The sequence below is a fragment of the Heterodontus francisci genome, chromosome 8, assembly GCF_036365525.1.
Source record: "Heterodontus francisci isolate sHetFra1 chromosome 8, sHetFra1.hap1, whole genome shotgun sequence".
NCBI classification, from domain to species: domain Eukaryota; kingdom Metazoa; phylum Chordata; class Chondrichthyes; order Heterodontiformes; family Heterodontidae; genus Heterodontus; species Heterodontus francisci.
The window spans coordinates 60,466,049-60,492,349 of NC_090378.1; the positions used below are offsets into that span (position 1 = coordinate 60,466,049).

Consider the following 26,301-nt stretch of genomic DNA (forward strand, 5'->3'; position numbering starts at 1 on the left):
CAGCTCAACCAGATGTGATGTCAGGATTAGAAACTTGGCTAACCAAAGTCCAATGCATAAATTTGTACATCATTCATGAAACATCCGGTGTGCAACTGCAAGATGGGACCTTACTCTGTATTAATTAAAAGGCATCCACAAGTTGAAGGTGAAGTGGTTTTCTGTGACTTTCCCTGAGGCACAGTTGGTGGGAGCTCTGTGCTGGGTTCATGGAAGTGTTTTCTGCCAGTTTAAGATTTATTTTTATTTTTTATTTAGAGATACAGCACTGAAACAGGCCCTTTGGCCCACCGAGTCTGTGCCGACCAACAACCACCCATTTATACTAACCCTACAGTAATCCCATATTCCCTACCACCTACCTACACTAGGGGCAATTTACAATGGCCAATTTACCTATCACCTGCAAGTCTTTGGCTGTGGCAGGAAACCGGAGCACCCGGGGAAAACCCACATGGTCACAGGGAGAACTTGCAAACTCCGCACAGGCAGTACCCAGAATCGAACCCGGGACCCTGGAGCTGTGAGGCTGCGGTGCTAACCACTGCGCCACTGTGCCGCCCACAGGCAAGGAGGAGAGATGACTACCTGACCCAGTTATTGGGGCAGTTCTTTCATTGCCCCATGGTCTGCAGCATGAAAATAAAATGGAACGGAGAAAGCAGAGAAGGGAAGCTCTGCGAGAAGGGAGGGAGCAGGGCAAGGAGGAGGAACAGGAGAAGGCAGGGAGGAAGGAGGAGGAACAGCAGAAGGCAGGGAGGAAGCATCCTGGACAAAATGTCAGACAGTGGATTGTGGGGTTCCACTTCCACTGCAAACAACCTCCTGTACTTGAGGCAAGAGGCCAGGAATTCTGTTTCATTACAAGAACTATATATAGCTACAGTACCAAGTCACAAATCTGCATTATATGATAAACAGCACTCAAGTACAAAATATCCCATTTTAAATTCACCAAATAAACACATGTATGTTAACAACTGTTATTGCATACCGATTTTGGAGTAGTTGTTAAATGTTAAATCCTCAAGTCCAATCTGTTTCCAGAAGCAGTCATTCCAGCCTGTTCCTGCAGAGTATGTCCATTTACAAACCAAAGTACAGAGAGATCTAGAAGAAAAGGCAATGTGGAGCCACCAAACACCACATTCACATCCATTTCACACTCCACATCACAGAGACCCCATGCCCAACATTCAGTAATAAAGGCCATGAGCCAGAACTTCCAAAAAACATCTTTATGCAACAACATCATACAAGTAACAATGAATTAATCACCCCTGTACTTTCCCTTTGTGCTTGTCTTGCAGGTACCCCAGAGGCTGTAGCATGGCTGGTGGAAGGATGCTGACTTTCAATGGGGAGATTGGAGATTGCATTTCAGGACAACTCAAGCAGCTCTGGGCCTTGAGGGCCCAACTTCAAACTGTACCATCTCAGCATGGATGGCAGCAGTTTGGGTTGGCTGGCTGAAAGGCACCAGCAAGGGCACTGAAAGAGTGGCAGTGGTGGGAGCACAAATGCTGCCATCCTAAGAGAGGCCAGAAGGTTCATGCTCCATGGTGCCACTGGCACTCCCCCAGGGCAATACCTCAGTAATCCTAGTAGGTCAGAGGCTAAGAATCCTGCGGCAAGTAACTCAGCTCCTGACTCCCCAAAGCCTGTCCATCATCTACAAAGCACAAGTCAGGAGTGTGATGGAATACTCTCCAATTGCCTGGATGGATGCAGCTCCAACAGCACTCAAGAAGCTCGACACCATCCAGGACAAAGCAGCCCGCTTGATTGGCACCCCATCCACAAACATTCACTCCTTCCACCACCAACGCACAGTGGCAGCAGTGTGTACCATCTACAAGATGCACTGCAGCAATGCACCAAGGGTCCTTCGACAGCACCTTTCAAACCGCGACCTCTACCACCTAGAAGGACAAGGGCAGCAGATGCATGGGAACACCATCACCCACAAGTTCCCCTCCAAGCCACACACCATCCTGACTTGGAACTATTGCCATTCCTTCCCTGTCGCTGGATCAAATACTGGAACTCTCTTCCTAACAGCACTGTTGGTGTACCTACCCCACATGGACTGCAGCAGTTCAAGAAGGCCGCTCACCACCACCTTCCCAAGGGCAATTAGGGATGGGCAATAAATGCTGACCTAGCCAGCGAGGCCCATATCCCATGAACGAATAAAAGGAAAATCTGCTCGAGTACAGATTGCAGGACTGTTGTGAAAGCCTGCATGCCCCTTTGTGCATTGAGATGCACACCCACAACAGTTGTAGCCTGAGCCTGCATGACAGCAACCATGGATCGCATGACCTCCGTCTGAGCTTCCACTGCAGCACAGAGATGTTGGGAGGATTCTGCCTGTGCTGCAATGGAAGCTGAGACAGTGGCTGCCAGATACTTCATCAACAGTGTTGTCACGATGTTGGCCCTTACTTCCACAGTGGAAAGGACCGGCTCCAGGTTCTGCATCATGCCTTCTGCCACGTTCAAGCTAGACTTGACAGGAGGCAGTCCAACAAGCTTGTTAGTGCCCCAAAAACCTCAGTATGCATCGTCATCAGTGTTCTCTGTATGCCACCCCATCAAAGACCTCATCTGAGTCCCCTGCAGCAAAACTCAACTGTGAACTTGCCCTCTAGAGAACTGGCACAACAGCTACCCATTCCTCCCATCCCAGTTGCAGCTCATTCATGTCTGGTTACTCTCCATGCACTGACCACAACTCCATGCTACCTGCTAAGGTCCACACAGTGCCAGTATCTGAGCTGCTGGTTGCAAGTGTAAGGTCCTCAACACTTTCCTGGGGTAGATCTTCCTCTTCCTGCAAATTCTGCTGAGGCTGTCCAGGCAGCAGTTCTTCTGTATTATGTATGAAAGCATACAAGCAGAAGGGAAGGGTTGAGATGAGGGTAAGGGGGTGGGGAGGAAAGCAAGAGTTCCATTTTCAGCTTCCACTGAAGCCACAGCTCAGAATGAAGGTGAGGAGGGTGTTGAATAAGGGCATAAGACTGTCACTTACCTGCACAGTCTCTGCTATGCCAGATGCCACAGGCTGTGTTGCCTTCAGCCCATGACATGCAGCACCATCTCCAGGGGCTTCAGAGGATGAAGTTATAGAGCACACCTCTGGTCTTTTGCTTCTCCCTGGTGTAACTGGGAAACTTTCTTCTGCAAGAGAGGGGGCTGAATGTCAGTGATTGTGTGGCAGTGTGCTTGGGTGATGTACCTGCCATGGATGAATATCTGGAGCTGTGTGGAGGCAGGGAGAGGTGGGTGTGATGATGGCAGTGTTGGTAGATGTGTGTGGATAAGGTGGAGTGTGTGATGTTAAGTGTGAATCCTGAGTGCCAGGGAGTGCTTTTGTGTGAGTGATGGGGGTGTGGTGCACTGAGCAGAGAGGTCGTTGATGTGGTGGGTATGGGATTTACTGGGAGGATGCATTCACTCACCTTGATCGCCTGTGTGAGGTTACTGTAATTTTTGCTGCATTGTTGCCATATCTGTGGCATCAGACTCCAGGCATTCACCTCCTGGGTGACATGCTCCCATTCACTCTTCAGGCCGTTTCTTTAAGGCTTCTTTCCCAGCTGGGGAAACACTGGCTCCCTCTAGGAGTCCACCTCGGTGACCAGAGCCTCTGGTGCAGTGTCACTTAAGTGGGGAGCCCTCTCTCTTGCCTGCTGAGGTACCTGCCCAATATTGGAAAATGATTTTCCATCAGCCATGATTTCAGGTGTGCAGTCTCCCTTTAATACGTAGTGAGCCCTGAAGAAGAGCAGGCTGCCTGGAGTACGTAATCATAAACAATACTGCTGAGCCCCTTGCTGTGCGCAGACTGAATGCAGCATGGAGAACAACGGAGCAACACGGGAGCCGCTCAGCCCAAAGCTACTATCAGTCAAATGAGGTGGGTAGTTGAAAATTGCAATCTGTCCACATTGATTTGAACAGATGCGGGCAGGTTGCAAATCGTGACCCCCGTGCCCAAACACCTGGGCAATATAATTTCTGGTCCCAATGTTTTAGTTGTGATACTATTTCTGACTACTTACTTCGGAAAAAAATCCAATTACATTCACTTCTAATATTTCTGAGGAACGCAAAACTTTACCAGAACCTCTATTTCCCTGACTGGATGGATGATTTCATAGACAGAATTCTGGGGATCCAGTTAGCACGTTTTTGCTAGTTGATAAAAAAAATCAGTGCAAACGAGGTCCCTTTTCCCCAGTTTCCCTTCTCCCTGAATCTGACTGCTAACATACTTGACCAATTGGCACTCTCTTCTCTCTATTGCTGCTAGCATGGATTGAAAGCTTTGTGTACTGTAGACTGGAAGCCTCACAAGAACATGAGCCTACCTGCAATATGAGAGGCTGCAGGATTTGTCCCAGTGCTAGCAACAGCGTATGGGAGAGAACACAGCACCAGCACATTAGCAGGTACACTTAATATAGCTCAGAAAGGGTTGGGGACCAAGTATGGGGAATGGATAGTAATTGAAATGGCAAATGTATGGTAATCAAAGCAGACAAATGAATGCCAATTGTAGGGGCAAATGCTACGTCCCTCGTTGCCTTCAAAAACCTCCTTCAGATCCTTCATTTTGACCAAGACTCTCCTGTCCTCTTCCCTTTCTCCTTATTGCCCAGTGTGCTTTTCCTGTCCACTGCCTGTTAAACACTCCCGAATATCTCACTGTACATAATTAGCTGTGCATAAATGTAACTTTTTGTGATCTAGAAAGAAGGGCATTTGCACAGTATTGGAAAGTGTATTGTGCTTGGACTGGAAAAGACTGGTGCTGCAGTAGCAGAGCATCAATGTACATATTCCAGTGTTGGTATGGTAAGTGCTCCTCCATGTCCCTGAAGGAAAGATTGGGTATCCCTGCCACAGATTCCCCTCCTCTTCCCAATCAGGAGAGCTTCATGGATGCCCTTGGCAGCGAAATCCACCACCTTCCCGATCTCAGCAGGCAGCCTCCAGGCTACGTGATTTTCTGCAGCTTTCCACCAACTACCCAGCTGGAATGGCAGGAAGTCAATCAGCATGATTTAAATGAGAACAGGAGATGAAATATGCTTGACCCCATTTCAAGAGGAATGGGTGACTCAAGAATTTTGAAACATCAAGAAATGGTTGAGAACACTGGATACAGTCTAGGCCCCCAATAATATCCTGGCTGTAGTGCTGAAGCCTTGCACTCCAGAACTAGCTTCATCTCTAGCCAAACTGATCCATTACAGCTACAACACAGGCACATACCCGACAAAGTGGAAAATTGTCCAGATATGTACTGTCTACCTAAAGCAGGACAAATCCAATCCAGCCAATTACTGCCCCATCAATCTATTCTCAATCATCAACAAAGTGATGGAAGGTGTCATTGATAATGCCATCAAGCGACACCCAGTCACCAATAACCAGCTCACTAATGCTCAATTTGGGTTCCGCCAGGACCACTCAGCTCCATACTTCATTACAGTCTTAGTCCAAACACAGACAAAATAGTTGAATTCCAGAGATGAGGTGAGAGTGACTGTCCTTGACCTCAAGGCTGCATTACACTGAGTACTGCATCAAGGATCTGTAGTAAAATTGAGGTCAATAGGAATCAGGGGTAAAAATCTTCACTGGGTGGAGTCATACTTAGCACAAAGGAAGATAATTGTGGTTGTTGGAGGAATTTCATCTCAGCTCCATGACATCACTGCAGGAGTTCCTCAGGGCAGTATTCTAGGCTCAACCATCTTCAGCTGCTCCCTTGATCAAAGGTCTGAAATGGGGATGTTCAGTAATCATTGCACAGTGTTCAGTTCCATTTGCAACTCCACAGATTATGAAGCAGTCAGTGCCTGCTATAGCAACAAGACCTGGACAACATTCAGGCTTGGACTGATAAGTGGCATTCGCACCACACAAGTGCCAGGCAATGACCATCTCCAATAAGAAAGAATCTAAGCATCTCCACTTGACATTCAATTGTCTTACCATTGTTATGACCAAGGCGGGAGGAGTGCACAGTTTATTCTAGTTCCACTTCTCCACAGGTCACCACATATGCCAAAAGACTTGCAGGTTGATATGTTAATTGGCCATTATAAATTGCCCCTAGTATAGGTAGGTGGGAGAGAAATATAGGGACAGGTGGGGATGTGGTAGGAATATGGAATTAGTGTAGGATTAGTTTAAATGGGTGGTTGATGGTCGGCACAGACTCGGTGGGCCGAAGGGCCTGTTTCAGTGCTGTATCTGTAAAGTAAAGTAAAGTAAAATATATTCAAATTTTCCCACTTACCGATATGGTCAATTATATACTCTATTTTTCCCAGAATAAAACTCACTATCCAGGTTTCTTTAATGAACAACAAAATTATCAGTTTATTATAAAACAAGTGTTAACCAGTAATTAAGTAAAGCATAAATACACAGATTGAAATTTTAAAGTTCCCTTTTTACCTTAACCCCTCACGCTCACACACACACACACATACATACACTGGTTAACTGGAAAAAATAAAAGGCATCTGTTACAGACAAAAAATCACTTGGGCTGAATACTTGCTCATTCCTGAAGAAAACAGCAGATGTGATATGCTGTGTTCCAAAATTGGCATACCGCCTTGCCTCCGAGTACATGTAGATAGGACACTGGGATCTTTTAGGCAGCATTGAGAATTAATTTAGCAGGATTTTCTTCTGTGACACTTCTTCAGCAAGCTTGATTCTTTAAACATTCAGTCAGAATCTGGTCTCTTCCTCTGTGACACTTCTTCAGCAGCAGGAACTAACTTTATCTCATTCCAGAAGGTAAACACTGACACTACAACCAAAAGCTTGTGAGTTTGGGGCTCACTCAGGTGCGCGCTGCTGCTCCCGGGCTTGTCCTATCAAGGGGCACGCGACTGTCACTTCTCTGCCCACATCTTCCCCAGTTACCAGGGTTTCAGCTCTAATTTTAACTGAGTCATGTGACAACCAGTAAACGTTGTTGCCAACTAATTATTTCAGTGTCCTCTTGATGACCCTCTTGAAAAAAAAACTGTTCCAACATTTCTTCAGTTTAACTATGAATTCCTTAAAAAATATTTTTAACAAAAAACAGAAGCACTTTCATAATACCATCGCTGAATCCCCTACCATCAGCCTGCTGGGGGTTACCATTGACCTCGAATTTAACTGATCCAGACATAAACGTCGTGGATATAAGAGTAGGTCAGAAGCTGGGAATTCTGCAACGAGTAACTCACTTCCTGACTCCCAAAAGCCTTTCCATCATCTACAAGACACAAGTCAGGAGTGTGAAGGAATATTCTCCACTTGCCTGGATGAGTAAAGATCCAACAACACTCTAGAAGCTCAACATCATCCAGGACACCTTAAGCATTCACCCCTTCCATAACTGGCACACCATGGCTGCAGTGTGCACTGCAGATGCATTGTAACAACTTGTCAAAGCTTCTTCAACAGCACCTTTCAAACCTATGAACTCTACTGGCTAAAAGAATGAAGGCAGCAAGCATAAGGGAACATCACCACCTACAAGTTCCCCTCCAAGCCACATACTATCCTATCTTGGAAATAGGAGGCGACACCCTCTGGCTATGAACCAGTCAAATAAGCAACTTGAGGGACCGACATTAAAACACACTTTAATGCTGGATCATTTTCCTGCACCCCTTTCTAATGCAATTTCTACTGCCCATCATCACCTAAGCTGCCAAATTCTGGCACAATACAGGGTCCAAAGTTTTTGCATATAATTTTTACTACATTTGAACTTTCGTCATGGTCCTGGGTCAAAATCCTGGAACTCCCTCCCTAAATGCACAGTGGTGCAGTGGTTAGCACTGCAGCCTCACAGCTCCAGGGACCCGGGTTCGATTCTGGGTACTGCCTGTGTGGAATTTGCAAGTTCTTCCTGTGTCTGTGTGGGTTTTCCCCGGGTGCTCCAGTTTCCCCCCACAGCCAAAGACTTGCAGGTGATAGGTAAATTGGCTGTTGTAAATTGCCCCTAGTGTAGGTAGGTGATAGGGAATATGGGATTACTGTAGGGTTAGTATAAATGGGTGGTTGTTGGTTGGCACAGACTCGGTGGGCCGAAGGGCCTGTTTCAGTGCTATATCTCTAAATAAAATTTTTATAAAAATAAATGCATTGTGGGTATGCCTTCACCACATGGACCATAGCGATCGAAGAAGGCAACTCACCATCACCTTCGCAAGGGCAATTAGGAATGGGCAATAAAAGCTGGTCTTGCCAGTGAGGCTCACACCCCATGAACAACTGAAAAACACAACTCAGCTACCCAAAACTGACCCAGAATGAAAATCAGAACTTTGAATTTTCCTTAGGCTTAATGCTAAACACCAATTGTAAACTTTAGACCCTAATTAAGCTGCAGTCAAAAAGACTTGAGGCAGTATGTGTAATTGAAGCAGAATAATGCTATTAGGTTTGAGATATGTTGGTATAATCTCTCTCCCGGAGACTGGCACTGACACTCAAACCCTGTTGAGGTATCTGCTTGCACTGAAGTTCTTTATCTATTACCAAAGGTTACTGGAGACAACTGTTGAATTAACATCAGGTTCCATTATTCAGAAGTAATTTAACTGACTTGATTACTATTCAATAATATATTACTTCTATAGTTATTATCGGATTATGGTTATTTTATTTGGACTTTTCATGTTTATCATTTTCATAAAGAAGGTGGCAAATATAGAGGGGAATACTTGAAATATAAACACTAGCTTCACGATCCCAGGCAAAATGGCCCTGTGATTGCTGTGCAGGTGAGTGGGATATAGGCGGGGATGATAGCAGAGCAACATACCTTTAATTTCTTTTTTGTGCGGTTGCACACACATGGTAACTTAAATAGGCCGACTTGTGCGCAACCTGCAGGGAACTGTCAGGTTACTGCACAACTGCGCGGGTTAGAGGGAACATTGTAGAAGAGCCTATCATTCATAGGGTCAGTATATTATGACGGATTATTATTGCTGACTGGTCAACACTGCTCACAGAAAAAGCCCAAATTCTAGAAAGATGAGCAGAGTACTTTAACCACATCCTCAATCAGCCTTCATCCCTCAATGAAGAAGCTATCAACAGGCTGCCACAGATTGCCATCAACTGTTCATCCCACTTTGTTAGAAACGACCAAAGCTATGAAACTCCTGTCCAGCAGTAAAGCTCCAGGAGCTGATGCTATCCCAGCTGAGGTCTACAAGGCTGGAGGTCGATGCCTGCTCAAGAAGCTCACTGAATTCCTTCAGTCTATGTGGAAGCAAGAAACCATCCCGCAAGAATATAAAGTTGCCTCCACTGTCAACCTGTACAAGTGGAAAAAACTCGCCAATCGTGCGACAATCACAGAGGAATCTTATTCCTCTACACCCCCGGCAAAATCTTGGCCAGTATCCTTCTGAACCGCTTAATGCAACATCTCAACCAGGGTCTGCTGCCAGAATGTCAGTGCAGTTCCAGAACAGGTTGAGGAACCAATGATATGGTGTTTGCAGTTAAACAGCTCCAAGCGAAATGCCAAGGACAGAACATCGACCTCTACACCATGTTTGTTGACCTGACCAAGGCCTTTGACATAGTCATGAGGGCCTTTGGAAGGTAATGGAGAAGTTCGCCTGCCCTGAGAAATTCTTCACAATGTTTCGACACTTAAATGGCGGCATTCTTGCGCCTGGCCTGGATGATAGTGAGTCCTCTGACCCATTCCCAGTTACTAATAGAGTTAAGCAAGGCTGCGTGTTTGCACCAACCCCTTCAGCATGTTTTTCTCCGCCTTGGTCTCTGATGCCTTCCATGATGGTGATCCTGGCATTGAAATCAGATATCACAGGGATGGGAAGCTGCTCAATCTGAGACTGGGCTGGGCAAAATCCAAGGTCTCCAAGGCCATACTTTGCAATTTTCTGTTTGCCGATGACTGCGCCCCAGTTGCCGATTCAGAACTAGACATGCAATGTAGCTTGGACTTGTTCTCCAGTGCATGTGACAACTTCGGCCTTACGATCAGCACAAAGAAACCTGAGATAATGTACCAGCTAGCTCCAGAAAAGCTCTATCTCGAGCCCAAGGTTTCAGTCCATGACCAGAACCTTTCAGCAGTGGATAAGTTCACGTATCACTCAAGCTGTCTATATCGATGACAAGACACATGCAAGAATGCAAAGTATGTGTAGCCTTTGCAGACTTCGAACATCAGTCTGGGAATGAAGAAGAGTAAGTCAAACTGAAAGTCTATAGAGCAACAGTCCTGCCTACTCTGCTCTATGCCTGCGAGACTTGGACTGTGTATCAGTGTCATACCAAGAAGCTTAACCACTTTCACGTCAGCTGCCTTCAGAAGCTTCTAAAGATCAGATGGCACGACAAAACACTAGAACTGAGGTGCTCACCGGAGCTGGCATGCCAAGCATCAACACCACATTGAGACAGTCACAACTGAGTTGGGCTGGTCATATAGCCAGAATGCCTGACACTCACTTACCAAAGTGAATCTTCCATGGAGAGCTTGAGTCTGGGGTGCACTCTCATGGTGGTCAAAGGAAATGCCAAAAGGACACTCTGAAGGCTTCGCTTAGGAGTTCTGACATTGATCCCAAGTCCTGGGAGAAGCTTGCCCAGGATAGCTGCACCAAGCGCAACTAAATAAAATAGTGTGTGGACTGCTTCAAAAGCAAGTACATAGCAGAGGCAGAAAGAAAACGCAAGGAGAGGAAATCCAGAGCCAGCAGCTTGTCCAAAATGTAATCCTCTGTGGTATCCTGCCCTATTTGTAGTAGAATTTTCCGGGCACAGATCGGCCTTAGCAGTCATCTACGTACCCATCAGAATCCTACCAAACATCACAGATGATGGACAATGTTGACTTAACACCTTCTTACCTTTGCATTTCTAATTCATGTCATTCATCTCCCACAGGCCCATCAGGTGTCCTACAGGAGGCAGTGCAGGAGGAGGATGAAGACTCCTCAGAGCAGGTCTCTCACTCTGAGGATGCACTGTCACAGGCCCTTTTTTAATTTGTTCATGGGATGTGGACATCACTGGTAGGGCCTGCATTTGTTTTTACCCATCCCGAATTGTCCTTGAGAAGGTGGCAGTAAGCTGCCTTCTTGAACCGCTGCAGACCATATGATGTAGGTACTGCTACGACCGAGGCGGGAGCAATGCACTGTCAATTCAGTCCCATTACTCCACAGGTCACAGCATATTATTAAAGTTTCCCACCTACCAGAAATTAGCCAAATTAAACACTTTATTAACCCCCAGAATAAAACACACCAAACCAGGTATCTTTAAACAACAACAAATTTAACTACTTATTAATAAACTAAATCTTGAACAATACTGAGATAAATCTATGTCTGAAAAGACTTTATAACTTCTTATTCCTCTTAAACCTCATGCACATACACATACATTCAAAAACCAATGGTTAACCCATTCTAAAATAATGTTTTAAATTAGAACTGTTTCTTCAGAATAATAAAACAACTGGGTTGTAAGTCTTGGTGGGTTACGTTCCCAGTTCAGTAAGGTATCCCAGAGTTGAATAGTCAGATGCCACTCAAAGTCTCCAGGCGAGTTTGATGCACTTCATTTAAGGACCTTCTGGTGCATTAGGCGCCACACAGATCTTTCAACAAGGAGTATAGCAACAGGTCTATTTAGATTTTAAATGAACAGTCTATCCGTAGAAACTTTACTGAGTTTCCAGAATTCCCAGAAACACAAAAGACAACAGAAAGTCACTCCTAAGACAGAGACTTCTTAGAGATGGGAGCCAGGAGAGAGGATCTCTTCTTCCAAGTTCAGTTGCAATCTCCCAAAATTATGCTGTCAGCAGTTCAAACAAAACCTGGGAAAGCAGGTTAGTCATGTGACTAGCTGTTTTAATGAACTCCTACATTTGTGGATTCTCCAACTTAGCAGAAACCCTGGAATGCTGGCTTTCTTACACATTCAATGTCTGGTGGACAAAATCCGTTTGGGTTAATTGGATCAGGGAGCCATTCTATTGTCTCCAGGCATTGTCCATTAGTATGCAAATGTTTCCAGCCACCGCTCATCTCTTTTAAACAAGTCATTTCTTCATTCCAGCAACAGTTTAAAATTAATGTTCGTATGACAAAATTAATATGCCTCATTCTTGGCAGGTGGGGTCTTCATGACACTATGCAAAGTTGGGTTAACCCATCAGGTTTAGGCACTAAGACTATTGGTGAATTCCAGCTGCTCTGACTAGGTTCAATTAAGTTGTTTTCCAGAATGTATTGGATTTCGCTTTTACTTTGGCCTGTTTGTCTGGACTTAAGCGGTAATGATGTTGTTTTTTAGGAGTAGATTCCCCTATATCCACATCATGTGTGGCTAAGGTTGTACATCCTAGCTTATCCCTGCAGACTGTTTTAAATGTTGTGAAAAGCCTGGTTAGGTCTTCACGTTGTTTTACATCTAAGTACAAAAGCATGTTGTCCAATTTTCCTAGCCATTCTGTATTCACTAACTGGATAGTTGGAGGCTCAATCTGAGAATTGTCTAGGCCTCCCTCTGTCTCATCCTCATTATCCTTTTCCTTCTCAACAGTCCCCATAACCTGACATACCTGTACTGGCTTATCCTCCTCCCTCGATAATATTGCTTTAACATATTGACACAACCGGCAATCAGGGATGTCAATCAAGTAATCTACCTTACCCACTCTTTTGATCACTTTATATGGGCCACTGAACTGTGCTTTTAATGGTTCTCCCTGTAATGGTAACAATACCAATACTTCATCCCCTGGCTGAAAATTGCAAGTCTTTGCATTCTTGTCTGCCCATTTTTTCGCATTGGCTTGGGATGCTTTAAGGTGTTCCTGAGCCACACCACAAGCTTTTGTGAGCCTTTCCCGGAACACAGATACATAGTCTAGTATCAAAGATTCATTCCTTTGTCTGAAAAATCTGTCTTTGATGAGTTTTAGAGCACCTCTTACTTCATGTCTGTAAACCAATTTGAAACAACTAAAACCCGTAGACTCATTCGGTGAATCTCTGGTGGCAAATAAAAGAAAGTCTAGCCCTTTAGCCCAGTCATGCGGATATTCGTGACAGTATGCTCTAATCATTATTTTGAGAGTTTGATGGTGCCTCTCTAAAGTTCCCTGTGTCTGTGGGTGATATGCTGAAGATTTCAACTGTCTGATACCCAAATTGCCCATGACTTCTTGAAATATCTTAGACATGAAATTAGAACCTTGATTCGATTGAACTTCAAGTGGGAATCCATATCTCGTAAAGAATCTGGTTAACTTTTCCACTACTATTTTAGCAGTAATTGTCCTCAAAGGAATGGCCTCTGGAAAGCAAGTAGCCATATCCATGATAGTAAGTATGTATTGATGTCCCACTTTTGCTTTTGGAAAGGGTCCTGCACAGTCTACCAATACCCTGCTAAATGGTTCCTCAATCACTGGTATGGGAATTATTGGTACCTGTTTTATGGTAGATTGCGATTTTCCCACCATTTTGCATGTATAGCATGTCCTACAAAATTGCCTCACGTCCTTTGTAAGGCCTGGCCAGTAATAATGTTGACTTATACGTGATTTAGTCTTCTGAATCCCCCATGTCCTGCAAAAGGAATGTCATGTGCTAACCTTAGTCATTCCTGGCGATATTTAGGTGGTACCATTATCTGTTTAACAACTGTCCAGTCTTCGTCTGTGGGTCTATGAGGCGGTCTCCATTTCCTCCTCAAAATCCCATCTTCAATATAATAGCCTTCTGGAACGCCTCTCACCTCAGCTTCTGTCAGAGCAGACTGTGCTATTCTGTATAACTCTGGATCAGCTTGCTATGCTGCTATTATAGATGATCTGTTAAACATCTCATTTGGATTATCTAAATTCCCAAATAAGGGTTCAGATACTCGACTATCTGTTTGTGGTGTCAATTTTACCTCTGACAATGGATCCAGTTTAGCCATTGCTTGGGTAACTACACACGCAGGAAATATTCCTGGAACTGTTTCTTTAACGTCACTTGGTTTCTCTGTAATTATAGGAAAAACTGATACTTTTGATTCAGCTAAATAATCTCCTAGGAGTAGATCAATTCTCTCTACTGGCAAACTATGGGCAACTCCTGCAGTTACCATCCCAGATATTAGGTCACTCTCTAGGCACACTTTATATAAAGGTACGGGTATATACTCCCCGCCAATTCTATTAATTAAAACTTTAGCATTCAGGGCACTCTCTGGTGGAAACGTTATACCTTGGCCCAGCAAAGGAATTTGAGTTTCTCCTGTATCCCTGAGTATAATGATAGGTTTTCCTGCCTCACTTTAAGGATATGGAGTTACTTTTCCCTTTGACAAAAATTCATTATAACGTTCGGGTATCTTATTCCTCACCACTACACTCAATTTAGTTTTTGTGTCTGGTTTTACAGCTATTGTTAAAGCTACAGCCTGGTCTACTGTACTCTCAGTTAAAGCTCTTTTCTCTGCAATAGCTTCGTGTACCCCAACAAGTCCTATGGGTTTACCTCGCAATTTCCAGCATTCTGAATGAAGATGACCCATTTTGTGGCAATGATAACACTTCGGTTGCGGACCTCACTTCTACTCTCAGCATCTTCCTTTCTGGCCTGAGGAGGTGATCCTGGGGCATTCCCAGCTGTTTATTCTTGTCCCCGGCTACCTTCCTTCCTTTAATTCTCCCACTTTCTATTCTTCTCGGGTTTGTGAGGGTGACGGACAAAAGGTTTTGGCTTATTCACAAGCTCAAAATCATCAGCAATTTCCGCTGCTTATCTAGTTTTTAAAACTTTCAGGTTATCTACATGAGTTCTCACTACTGAAGGGATTGAATTTTTAAACTCTTCCAAGAGAATCAATTATCTAAGGTTCTCATACGTGGTTTTTATCTTTAATGCCCGTATCCAATGGTCAAAATTAATTTGCTTCACCCTCTCAAATTCTCCATACGTCTGCCCAGTTAATCTCCATAAATTCCGAAACTTCTGATGGTAAGCTTCATATGCAGCAAGAATTGCCTTTTTTGTCATCTCATAATCTGCAGAAGCCTCTTCAGGAAGCATGACATAAACTTCACAAGCTCTGCCCATCAACCTGCTTTGCATAAGCAGTGTCTAGCTTTCCTTCGGCCATTTCATTTGTTTGGCTATTTTTTCAAAAGTTATGAAAAATATCTCTACGTGCCTTTCCTCAAACTTAGGGAGAACTTGTATGAATTTAAACTGCTTTTCACTGGGTCCTGGGCTGAATTCAGATTCTTCCTGACCAAAACTTTCCCTGGATTCAAGACTTTGTCTTAGTTCCATCTCTTTTAATTTAAATTCCCTCTCTTCTCTTTCACTTTCTCTCTGAAGTGCTCTTTCTTTTTCCCTTTCCTCTTTTTCCAATTCAAGTTTTCTTGGTTCGTTTTCAGCCTCAAGTTTTTTCATTTTTTTTCCTGTTCAAGCCTGAGTTTTTCCATTTCTAACTGAATTTTAGCCACTTTCAACTGCATCACCCTCTGATTTATTATCTTCTTGTTCTTCCTCTTCTTCTTCTACTTGTACATGTTGGGCTATGATGTCAATTATCTCTGCTTTTTTAACACCTGATTTCAATTCTAACCCCAATTTTGCTGTCAAATCTATTAGTTTATTCTTAGTTAAAGTTGTCAAGTCACTGTGGGACACATTCTCCTTTCCCAGAAACTCTGCAGCAACTGCTAATGCCATTCTGATGATACAGCCATAGCCTATTCAAGAAACCTGGTTCCTTTTTTTTTCTTTCAAATTATTACTCCCCTTATAATTCACGTAATTGGCCCCCAATTAATATCTTATGATGGAGGCAGGAGCAATGCACTGTTAATTCAGTCCCATTACTCCACAGGTCACAGCATATTATTAAAGTTTCCCACCTACCAGAAATTAGCCAAATTAAACACTTTATTAACCCCAGAATAAAACACATCAAACCAGGTATCTTTAAACAACAACAAATTAACTATTTATCAATAAACTAAATCTTGAACAATACTGAGATAAATCTATGTCTGAAAAGACTTTATAACTTCTTATTCCTCTTAAACCTCATGCACACACACATACATTCAAAAACCAATGGTTAATCCGTTCTAAAATAATGCTTTAAATTAGAACTGTTTCTTCAGAATAATAAAACAACTGGGTTGTAAGTCTTGGTGGGTTACGTTCCCAGTTCGGTGAAGTGTCCCAGAGTTGAATAGTCAGTTGCCACTCAAAGTCTCCAAGCGAATTTGATGTACAGTCTATAATGGATCGGCATTCAAGGCACTTTGGCTGCAGTAGGCGTCACACAGATCTTTCAACAAGGAGTATAACAACAAGTCTTTTTAGATTTTGAATTAGCAGTCTATCGATAGAAACCTTACTGAGTTTCCAGAACTCCAAGAAACACAAAAGACAACAGAAAGTCACTCCGGAGGCAGAGACTTCTTAGAGACAAGAGTAAAAAGGAATTTGCTACCTCCAACAATGCAAAGATTCCTTTCCAGGATTTTTTTTCCTCTTTAGGTGTAACACAGCCTGTAGGCCAATGTAGATTTTCTGTTGAGAGAGACAAAATCCTTCCTTCAAGGAGAGCACACTTTGCTGGTCGGACAGATCAAACTGGTTCTAGCCAGTCTTTACACACATTCAAACTGATACAATATGGCATGTGACCACATCTCTCTTGCTGTTGCTTAGGAATAGGCTTGTAACTTGCACACACTGTTCCAGAGAATATTAAAACTTCTTTCAGTCTTAAAGGTACACAGACCCCCTTAATTTTTAAACAGAGGAAAAAAACACTTCCATGACAGTACACCCATATTGCTGCTAGGGAGGGAGTTCCAGGATTTTGACACAGCGATAGTGAAGGAATGGCAATATATTTCCAAGTCAGGATGGTGTGTGATTTGGAGGGGAACTTGCTGGTGGTGGTGTTTCCAGGCACCTGTTGCCTTATTCTTCTAGGTGGTAGAGGTCACATGTTTAGAAAGTACTGTCTCAGGAGCCTTGGCGAGTTACTACAGTGCATCTTGTAGATAGTACACACTGCAACCATGGTGCACCAGTGGTGGAAGAAGTGGATGCTTAAGGTGAAAGATGAAGTACCAATCAGGCAGGCTGCTTTGTCATGGATGATGTCGAGCTTTTTGAGTGTTGCTGGAGCTGTACTCATCCAGGCAAGTGGGGAATATTCCATCTCACTCCTGACTTGTGTCTTGTAGATGGTGGACAGGCTTTCGGGAGTCAGGAGGTGAATTGCCATAGAATTCTCAGCCTCTGACCTGCTCTTGTACCCATGATATTTGGAGGACTGGTTCAATTAAGTTTCTGGTCAATGGATGTTGATGATGGGGGATTCAGCGATGGTGAAGCTGTTGAATCTCAAGGAGCGATGGTTCGATTCTCTGTTGTTGAAGGTGGTCATTGCCCATCACTTGTGTGGCGCGAATGTTACTTGCCACTTCTCAGCCCAACCTGAATGTTGCTGCATGTGGGCATGGACTCGTTCATTACCTGAGGAATTGCAAATGGTGTTGAACACTGTGCAATCTTCAGCAAACATCCCCACTTCTAACCTTAGGATGGAGGGAAGGTCATTGATGAAGCAGCTGAAGATGGTTGGGCCTAGGACATTGCCTTGAGGAACTCCAGCAGAGATATCCTGGGGCTGAGATGATTAGCCTCTAATAACCACAACCAGTTTCCTTTCTGCTCAGTATAGCTCCAAACAGTGGCGAGATTTCCCAATTTCCCATTGACTTCAATTTTACTGGGGTACCTTGATGCCACACTCTTGTCAAATGCTGCTTCGATGTCACCTCACCTCTGGAATTCAACTCTCGTGTCCATGTTTGGACCAAGGCTGTAATGAGGTCAGGAGCTGAGTGGTCCTGGTGGAACCCAAACAGGACATCAGTGAGCAGCTTATTGGTGACTAAATGCTGCTTGATAGCACTGTCAACAACACTTTCCATCACTTTTCTGATGATCGAGAGTGGACTGATGAAGCAGAAATTGGTCAGATTGGATTTGTCCTGTTTTTTGTGGACAGGACATACCTAGGCAACTTTCCACTTTTGTGGGGAGATGCCAGTGTTGTAGATATACTGAAACAGTTTGCTAGGGGCATGATTAGATTTGGAGCACAGGTCTTTAGCATTACAGCCAGGATGTTGTTGGGGCCCAGAGACTTTGCTGTATTCTATGCACTCAGCATTACTTGATATCACGTGGAGTGAATCGAATTGGCTGAAAACTGGCACCTGTGCTGCTGCGGACCTCAGGAGGGGCCAAGAATGATTATACACTCGGCACTCATACAGAACATGCACCAGCTCAGAGACACACAGATCGATGACCACCAAGATAGGTAGTTGGGTCTTTACATGGTATCCCGCACATCACAACACAAGAATACAAGAAATAGAAGCAGAAGTAGGCCATATGGCCCATCGAGCTTGCTCTGCCATTCAATACAATCATGGCTGATCTTGGGCTTCAAATCCACTTTCCTGCCTGCTCCCCATATCCCTTGATTCCTTGCGGGACCAAAAATCTATCTATCCCACCCTTAAATGTAATCAATGATGGAGCATCCACAACCCTCTGAGGTAGAGAATTCCAAAGATTCACAACCCTTTGAGTGTAGGAATTTTTCCTCATCTCAGTCCTGAATGATTGGCCCCTTATCCTGAGACTGTGTCCCCGTGTTCTAGATTCCCTGACCAGTGGGAACAATCTCTCAGCTTCTACCCTATCAAGCCCTTTCAGAATCTCGTAAGTCTCAATTAGATCGCTTCTCATTCTTCTAAACTTTTGAGAAAGAGAAGGTGGTGAGACAGGGACATCAGTGAAGAGATCCCATTGGAAGGTGCAGGATTCTCCAAGCTCTGCTCAACTGGAGGAAGATGCTGAGCCTCGGGGCCATCGACGAAGAGGGCAATTCTGGAGCAGTAGCAAAAAATGTGTCAGGTGCTGGCAGCCATTCCAGCCTCATTGTGCATGCATGGAGAGAGATTGGAGGAGTCTGTTTCAACCACCACTACCATGCTGTCGCAGGCCTTTGTGATGATGTCTACGTCCAAGGAAGAAGTGACCACCTGCATGGAGCATTAAATGCAACAGTCAAACAAGTGCATGCTGGCCTTCACCAATGGCTTGCAAACTTTGAATACCACCTTGAACAGGATTGTTGAAACCCTAGTCTTGGTCCTACTGTGCCCCACTGATATGCAGCAAAATATTCTGCAGCTCGTTGTTAGCAGAGTAGTGTGGCTGGGCCATGAGAGAGAAGGTGGAGAAAGGAGTAACGAAGGTCCAGCTTTGCTGAAAGAACTTCCACTTCTCATCCATTGCCCCCCACCACCACCATCCTCCCTCAGTCAGTGCCCCACATGCTGCTTCCTATCCCAATTGCCAAGTCTCCCCCTGCAGAGATGTACGTTGGGCAGTTTTGTGGGGAGCCCTCACAGGTTCCAAAACCCAGAAGACATCGGCCAAGAACATTTCAACACTCAGAGCAGGAGTATGAGCAGTCTGCTTCTACCTCTGCTGAAGGAACAGGGGGGTGCATCATGTAGCAGTGGCAGAAAAACAGTAAAGATTTGTTGTTGCACAATTGTATGCACACTATGTAACATTGTTAAGCTTATGTTCAATTTTTCAGGCAAATAAATATCAGTAGTTTGTACCATTTTCCCATTTTGTCCATATTTGCCTGCCGCCCTGGCAAGCAGCCTTCTCACTTGTAAGACAAGAGTTAAAGACGAGCAATGGGGGTCTGACAGGGACACTTTGTTGAATGTAGGACTACGTTGTTTTGGGGGATGGGGTTGCCAAGTTGGTTCAAAATATGACTTCCAGGTGGGTGCATTGCTTCAATCTAACCAAATTGTGCCTGAATTAAGTCATCCCAAGGATATCAAGCAGCCCTGTGCACTGCTACTGGTCCTCCTGCTCCTTCTCCTGTTCTTCGTGTTGCTCCTCCTTCTCCTCTGAAAAGGCATTGTGCTCAGTATCTTCTTCCTCCTGCAGCTCAATCATCGCTGCAATGTTATGTTGTGCATAGCACAGCACACCACTATCATTCTCAAGATCTGAGCTGGTGAATACTGAAGGGAGCCCCCCCAGATCTGTCCAGGCATATGGAACTTATATTTAGCAACCTGATTCCTTACTCAATGACAGTTCTAGTGGTAAAGTAGGTTTGATTGTAACTCTCCTGGACCTCACTGTTTGGGCTCCATACATCATCAGCCACATCTTCAGTGGGTAGCTCCTGTCTCTAAGGACCCAGCCACTAACTCTGCTTCGAGGTCTGAAGAGCTCCAGGAGGATGGACTGGTGCAGGATGAAAGCATCATGGCAGTTCCTTGGGAATCTTGCACAGACATGCAAGATGATCTTTTTATGTTTGCACACAAGCTGTACATTGATGGAGTGAAAACCCTTGCAGGTGATGAAGACTACAGGGGGCTGCTTGATTGCCGCATGTGTGCTGTCAATGACTTCCTGGCCCTGTGGGTAGCTAACCAGAGCTGGAAAGCTGGGCACCCACTCAGTCTGACTGGTCTTATCCGTTGTAAAGTGCACATAATTTGCAGCCCTGGCAAACATGGCAACAGTTACCTGTGTGATGCATTTGTGGCCAACAGGTTGTGAGATTATGCAAATATCTCCTTGAGATACCTGGAAGGAGCCAGAGGTGAAGAAATTTAGTGGTGACTTTGACAGCCACTGGCAATGTGCACCTACCAGGTCAACTTGACATGGGGTCTTCTTCCAGGAGGCTGCAGATGTCTGCAACCACCTGCCATGATACCCTGAGCCTCCTGAGGGACTGGTGTTCGGACATGTGCAGGAAGCTATTCCTCTGCCTATATGCCGTGTGTTGGGTATCACCCTCTGTGAGCTGCATCGCTGTGCGTATTCCGTCTCTCCTGTGCAGCGGCAGATGAGTGAGGAAAAGAGTGCTTTTGCTGCTCATCTTATTCCTCACCTGAGGTCCAACGTAAAGCTGCATAAGCAGAACTCATGTTACACTGATTGACAAATGGAAAGTGTAGATCAGATGCATAATACTTCAAAGTAGCAAAATGATCTTCAAAATAGTGAAAGCACTCTCTCAGAACATGTCCTGTTAACAAATGTCATTCACTTAGGTCAGGAAGCAGGTGTGAGTTCTCGGTACCTATAGGATTTTTTTGCCTCTCATTTCTTCAATCCCCCAAACTCACTGTCTTCTAACCTTGCTTTCACTGGCAAATTCTAGGAAGCCCAGGAAACCCAGGCACCCACAGTTTAAGTTGAAAACCCCGGTTAAAACTGTTGTTAATTACCTCCTAACATAGTTAAAATGGCAACCTGCCACTCCCAAGGGGGTTTCTCACGTGCAGCCCAATGCAGTTAAACACGAAAGTTGGAGAATTCCAGTCCCCGACATGCTGTCAATTTCAGCCCTTTTAACCAGCTACCCTCTCCCAAACCCACTTGCTCTGTTAGGTTGAAATTCCCTCTGTGGTTGCAAATCGGCCACCTGCTATATCAATGAAAAGGAAAACTGGGTGAGGTGTATGACTGGTAGTCGATCCACATTCGCCAGTTTTCTGTCCATGCCCATCGTGAAAATGACCGTTTATGGGACTTTTCAGGCAGAGTCACGTTCATACATTAAGAATCAATGATTGTGCAATGATTGTCTTCCAACACACTAGTCATGCCTTTTTCTGTTGCTTCCTTTGCCTGGTAGTCCTCAATCAAGGATGTAGACTGACCTTCCTGGCCCTCTAATAATAGTGTTTTTGCCCTCTGTCTTGTAATATTATGCAAGGTACAGAGGATTCAAATATTTTTTACATCTTGACAGGGCTGTACAGTAATACCCACCTGATATGTTCAAACTACAGAACATGTTTCAACATGCCTCACAGCTCCAGCGACCCGGGTTCAGTTCTGGGTACTGCCTGTTTGGAGTTTGCAAGTTCTCCCTGTGACCACGTGGGTTTCCGCCGGGTGCTCCGGTTTCCTCCCACAGCCAAAGACCTGCAGGTTGATAGGTAAATTGGCCATTGTAAATTGCCCCTAGTGTAGGTAGGTGGTAGGAGAATTGAGGGAAGGTAGGGATGTGGTAGGGAATATGGGATTAATGTAGGATTAAAATAAATGGGTGGTTGATGGTCAGCACAGACTTGGTGGGCCAAAGGGCCTGTTTCAGTGCTGTATCACTCTATGACTCTATGCCAAATGTATGTTCTCCCAGAATTTTTGTCCTCAGTTAAGGGCTCCTCACTGGTATTAATAACCCTCATCCCCTAGCAGCCAGCCATCCCATCTGCCTCCTCCTTAAAATTGTGCTGGCACAGTGACTGCCACAAAATGAAGGCATTGTGGGGACTGCCAAGGTATCATGCACTCACCACCATTTCCTCTGTACTTTTAATCTGACACCAACTGAGTATAGAGATATGCCATAGGGTTGTTTGATAGCTACATATGTACCATCAATGAGGCCCTCCACTTTAGGGAAGCCTGCCATCTAGTAAAAGCACCAACTGCATCTTCCATTTCATAGGGAAATTGAGCAAGGTGCTTCCCAAACAAACAATATGTCTGTAACCTACTTGATTCACCAGTGGACCAAAGCTTGACTCATTTGCCAAATGCCATTGACAGCACTTGAAGTGGTTTAGTTCAGTGAATAATTGGTGATCTTTACAGCAACAGACAGGGTTGTCGCCATGCTGGATGTTGTTTGCAGGTTGAGCTCCAGGAGATGGCAGAACTTGTGACAGCATCCCTTGAAAAATATAAATGCTAAAAGCAGATCACCTCAGATACGCCCACGTAGATGTGCCTGGGTTGACACAATTGGATCCTAAGTCAAGTGCAGCTGCCCTTCTTCCCTATGCCTGAACTCCTGTTCTTCCTCCAGGCGCATAAATCATTGGAAGGCCCAAGGGAAAGCCCCACAAAGCACTACAGTCACTGCTGAAAAAACAGCTGCTGTCACCAACAATGGTCTGGAAAAAAAACCTTGCAGAATGAGTCTTGCATTGCCAAAAAGCAGCAGCAGAAAGCTGCAGAAAGTATTGCAACCTGAATAATGCAGAAACTGCAGTATGAAAAAACAAACAAAAAATCAAATTTGCAATATTATTCAAAGCTGTCAATGACATTTAAAAATAAATCCAAATTCTCAAGGCCAGAGTACAGAGAGTCCATTTTATATATACAAGCTAATGTTTAAGAATGGGGAGGCTAGAAACATCTTGCAATTCAATGTGGAACTTATTCAAGTAAGAATGATTAATTAGAAGGAATAATAAGGTCTGTGCACAATCAGTACAACTATTAGAAAACTGAAAACTTTTCATCACAAAATTGGTTAGTGTAGTATAAGGGTCTGAAAGGGTTAATCTTGAAAGAGTGTAAAGAATACTGCCCACCATGATGATGTAAGAGATCAAGTAGGAAAGACTCGTGAACAAATACAGCATGGCCTTTGAAGGAGCCGCACAAGCTTGTGTGGGGTGTTTTTAGTTGTTATGAAATAAAGATTAATGTTTAAATACCACAGTCTAAGAACCTCTCTGGCTAGACTCAATATGGTGGCAGCATAAAGAACCAAACATATCATTGATCAGCAGTGAGATCCTACACCCAGAAGAAAAAATTTGAAGCAACTGGCTGAAAAGGGCTGACCTCGAAAAAAGCGAAAAAAAACTGCAGACCTTGAGAAGAGACTGAGAGAAGCTCCGCAGAGCAGAAGCGTGGCTGCCTGCAAATCAATTCCAGTGATCGGGTGAGTCATAGTGTCGACGGTCAAGGAATCCCGGTAAAAAAAAGCCTTTGAAGGGCTTAAAGTAATTTTCTGAAGGCATTGGGCTAGACAAAAAAACAGAGAAAATTCAATTCTTCACTCAGGCTGAACATGAGGGCGAACAACAGGAAACCTCCAATAAGCGCATGAACTGCCAAAAAGCACGGGAAACCCCCGAACACAGCAGGGACACTCCATTAAGGCAGCCAAGCTTGAAAAAGAAGAAATTAACTGCACATTAAAGCAGCCAAACTTGAAGAAGAAAAATAAATAAACTGCACATTAAGTCAGCCAAGTCCGAAGAAGGAACACAAACAAATTGCAGCTCTCGAAGAAAGGGGAAAAACCTAGAAGTCTATTAAAACAGCAGGGAACTCTCAAACAATAGTGTAAACTCCATTAAGGCAAGCTGAATAAACAAGTGAAGTGATCAAGCAAAGGAGAAAATACTAAAACAGCCTATTAAAAACAACAGGGGACTCTCAAAAGCACCTGCTACACTCCATTAAGCCAAGCTGGCCTGAAAAAAAAGAGTTTCTTAAAGGGGAACACTCTAAAAATGTCTATAAAATAAAGCAACATGGATCAAAAATTGGGAATATCGGAGGGTTTCAAAAGTCAAAAGGGATCCAATCAGATTCAAAACTGGGTACTATGGAGAAAAAGCTTCCTCAGATAGAGAATAGCTTCTATATTGGACCACCAGTCTGAGGCAGAACAAGTTAACGCTTTATTATATTCAATGGGTGCTATAGCTGATGATATAATTGCAAGACAAGGTATTAGTGAAACATTTGCCAAGTTTGACAAAGTTTTAAAAGCTTTTGATTCTTAGTTCAACTTGTAGAGTAATAAGAGTTTAGAAAGAGCAAAATTGAACAAAAGGGTCCAGAAAACGTGCAAAACAGTCGACGCATTTATCAATGGCCTTTACAGGCTTGCAGAGGGATGTGAGTATGGAGATCTTAAAGATGAATTGATAAGAGATTGTATTGTTGTAAGTGTTACTGATGAATCCATTTCACATCTTTTACAATCTAAAGAAGACCTCACCCTGGACAGCAGATGCATTGTCTTGAGCAATGGTCGACCATCCTACTCAACAGGATGTTAACTTTATGAACAAAATTGAGTCATATTCACGGGTTACTGCATCACAATGGCTGGCGTGTTCAAATAGACTCCAACAAATTTGTCATGCGTAGAGGCAAGATGAAGAATGCATCTATGTCCACCAAAATTGTGAGCAAGATTGGCCACAACAGAGTCCCAAGGGTAAGAGGATGAAAATCTTCTTTGAACACAGAAGACATTTTACCATAGTGGATGATTTGCTGGTATATGACGAGAGACTGGAAGTCTGGAGTCACTCAGAGTAGATAACTTGGAGAAAATACACCAGGGTCATAAGGGCATAACTAATTGTAGAGCACGGGCTCAGGTGTCCGTGTGGTGGCCAAGAATCTCGAAGGATATCGAAAAATTGATTTTGAATTATGACATTTGTGCAGTTCACATATAGAATCATGGAGAACCTCTAATTTTGACCCAATTTCCAACTAGACCGTGGGAACGTTTGGCGATGGATTTATTCTTCTTTGAGGGAAGAGCCTATCTAATTATAGTAGATTACTTCTCAAGATGGATCGAGGGTAAATGGATGCACACAACAACAACTGAGGCAGTCATCAGAATTTCACAAGAAGTTTTCACAACACATGGTATGCTTGATCAGATTGTATCTGATAATGGACCACAATTTGCAAATGATTACTTCCTGCACTTTGTGGAAAAATGTGGATTTGTTCATCTAACAAGTTCTCCTAAGCATCTACAATCAAATGGAGAAGCTGAACGAGCAGTCAGAACCATTAAAGTTATGATGAAAAAAAATCAAGCTTTCCAATTAGCACTTCTAACCTACAGAACTACTCGATTATGTGGATTAGCACCATCTGAACTCTTAATGGGAAGAAAACTTCAAATGCAACTTCTAATTCTACCCAAGAAATTACTTCCAGAGTTACAAAGCAAGGATTATCAGAGAGTACAAGACAAGGAAAAGTCGTATCGAAAGAAACAAGCCCATAATTAAAACAGGAAATACCATATCAGAAACCTACCGAAGTTGTCAGGACAAAAGGTATGGGTACAAGACCAAAATAGAGGAGTAATTCTCCAGAAAGAGGAGACTCAACAGCGATCTTATTTACTAAGAACCCATGAAAGTACCATATGGAGAAATAGAAGGAATCTTATTCCTTTACAGCAAAAATGTCATACATTTAACATCGGTCATACATTTAGACGAATCAGATGTTGAACCGGAAATTCAGAAAGCACCGAATACTACAAACTCAACAAAGGCCATCCAAATCAAGATACAAGAGATCAAGA

General features: G+C 43.8%; 1 protein-coding gene across 1 annotated transcript in view; it reads right to left on the minus strand.

Moving 5' to 3' along the window:
- Nucleotides 1–26,301, minus strand: part of fggy (FGGY carbohydrate kinase domain containing) — a 478,711-nt gene that overhangs the window by 321,653 nt on the left and 130,757 nt on the right. The window contains exon 6 of the mRNA XM_068037213.1: nt 995–1,110. Within this exon, the coding sequence (XP_067893314.1) occupies nt 995–1,110 (116 nt within the window). The remainder of the gene's footprint in view (nt 1–994; nt 1,111–26,301) is intronic.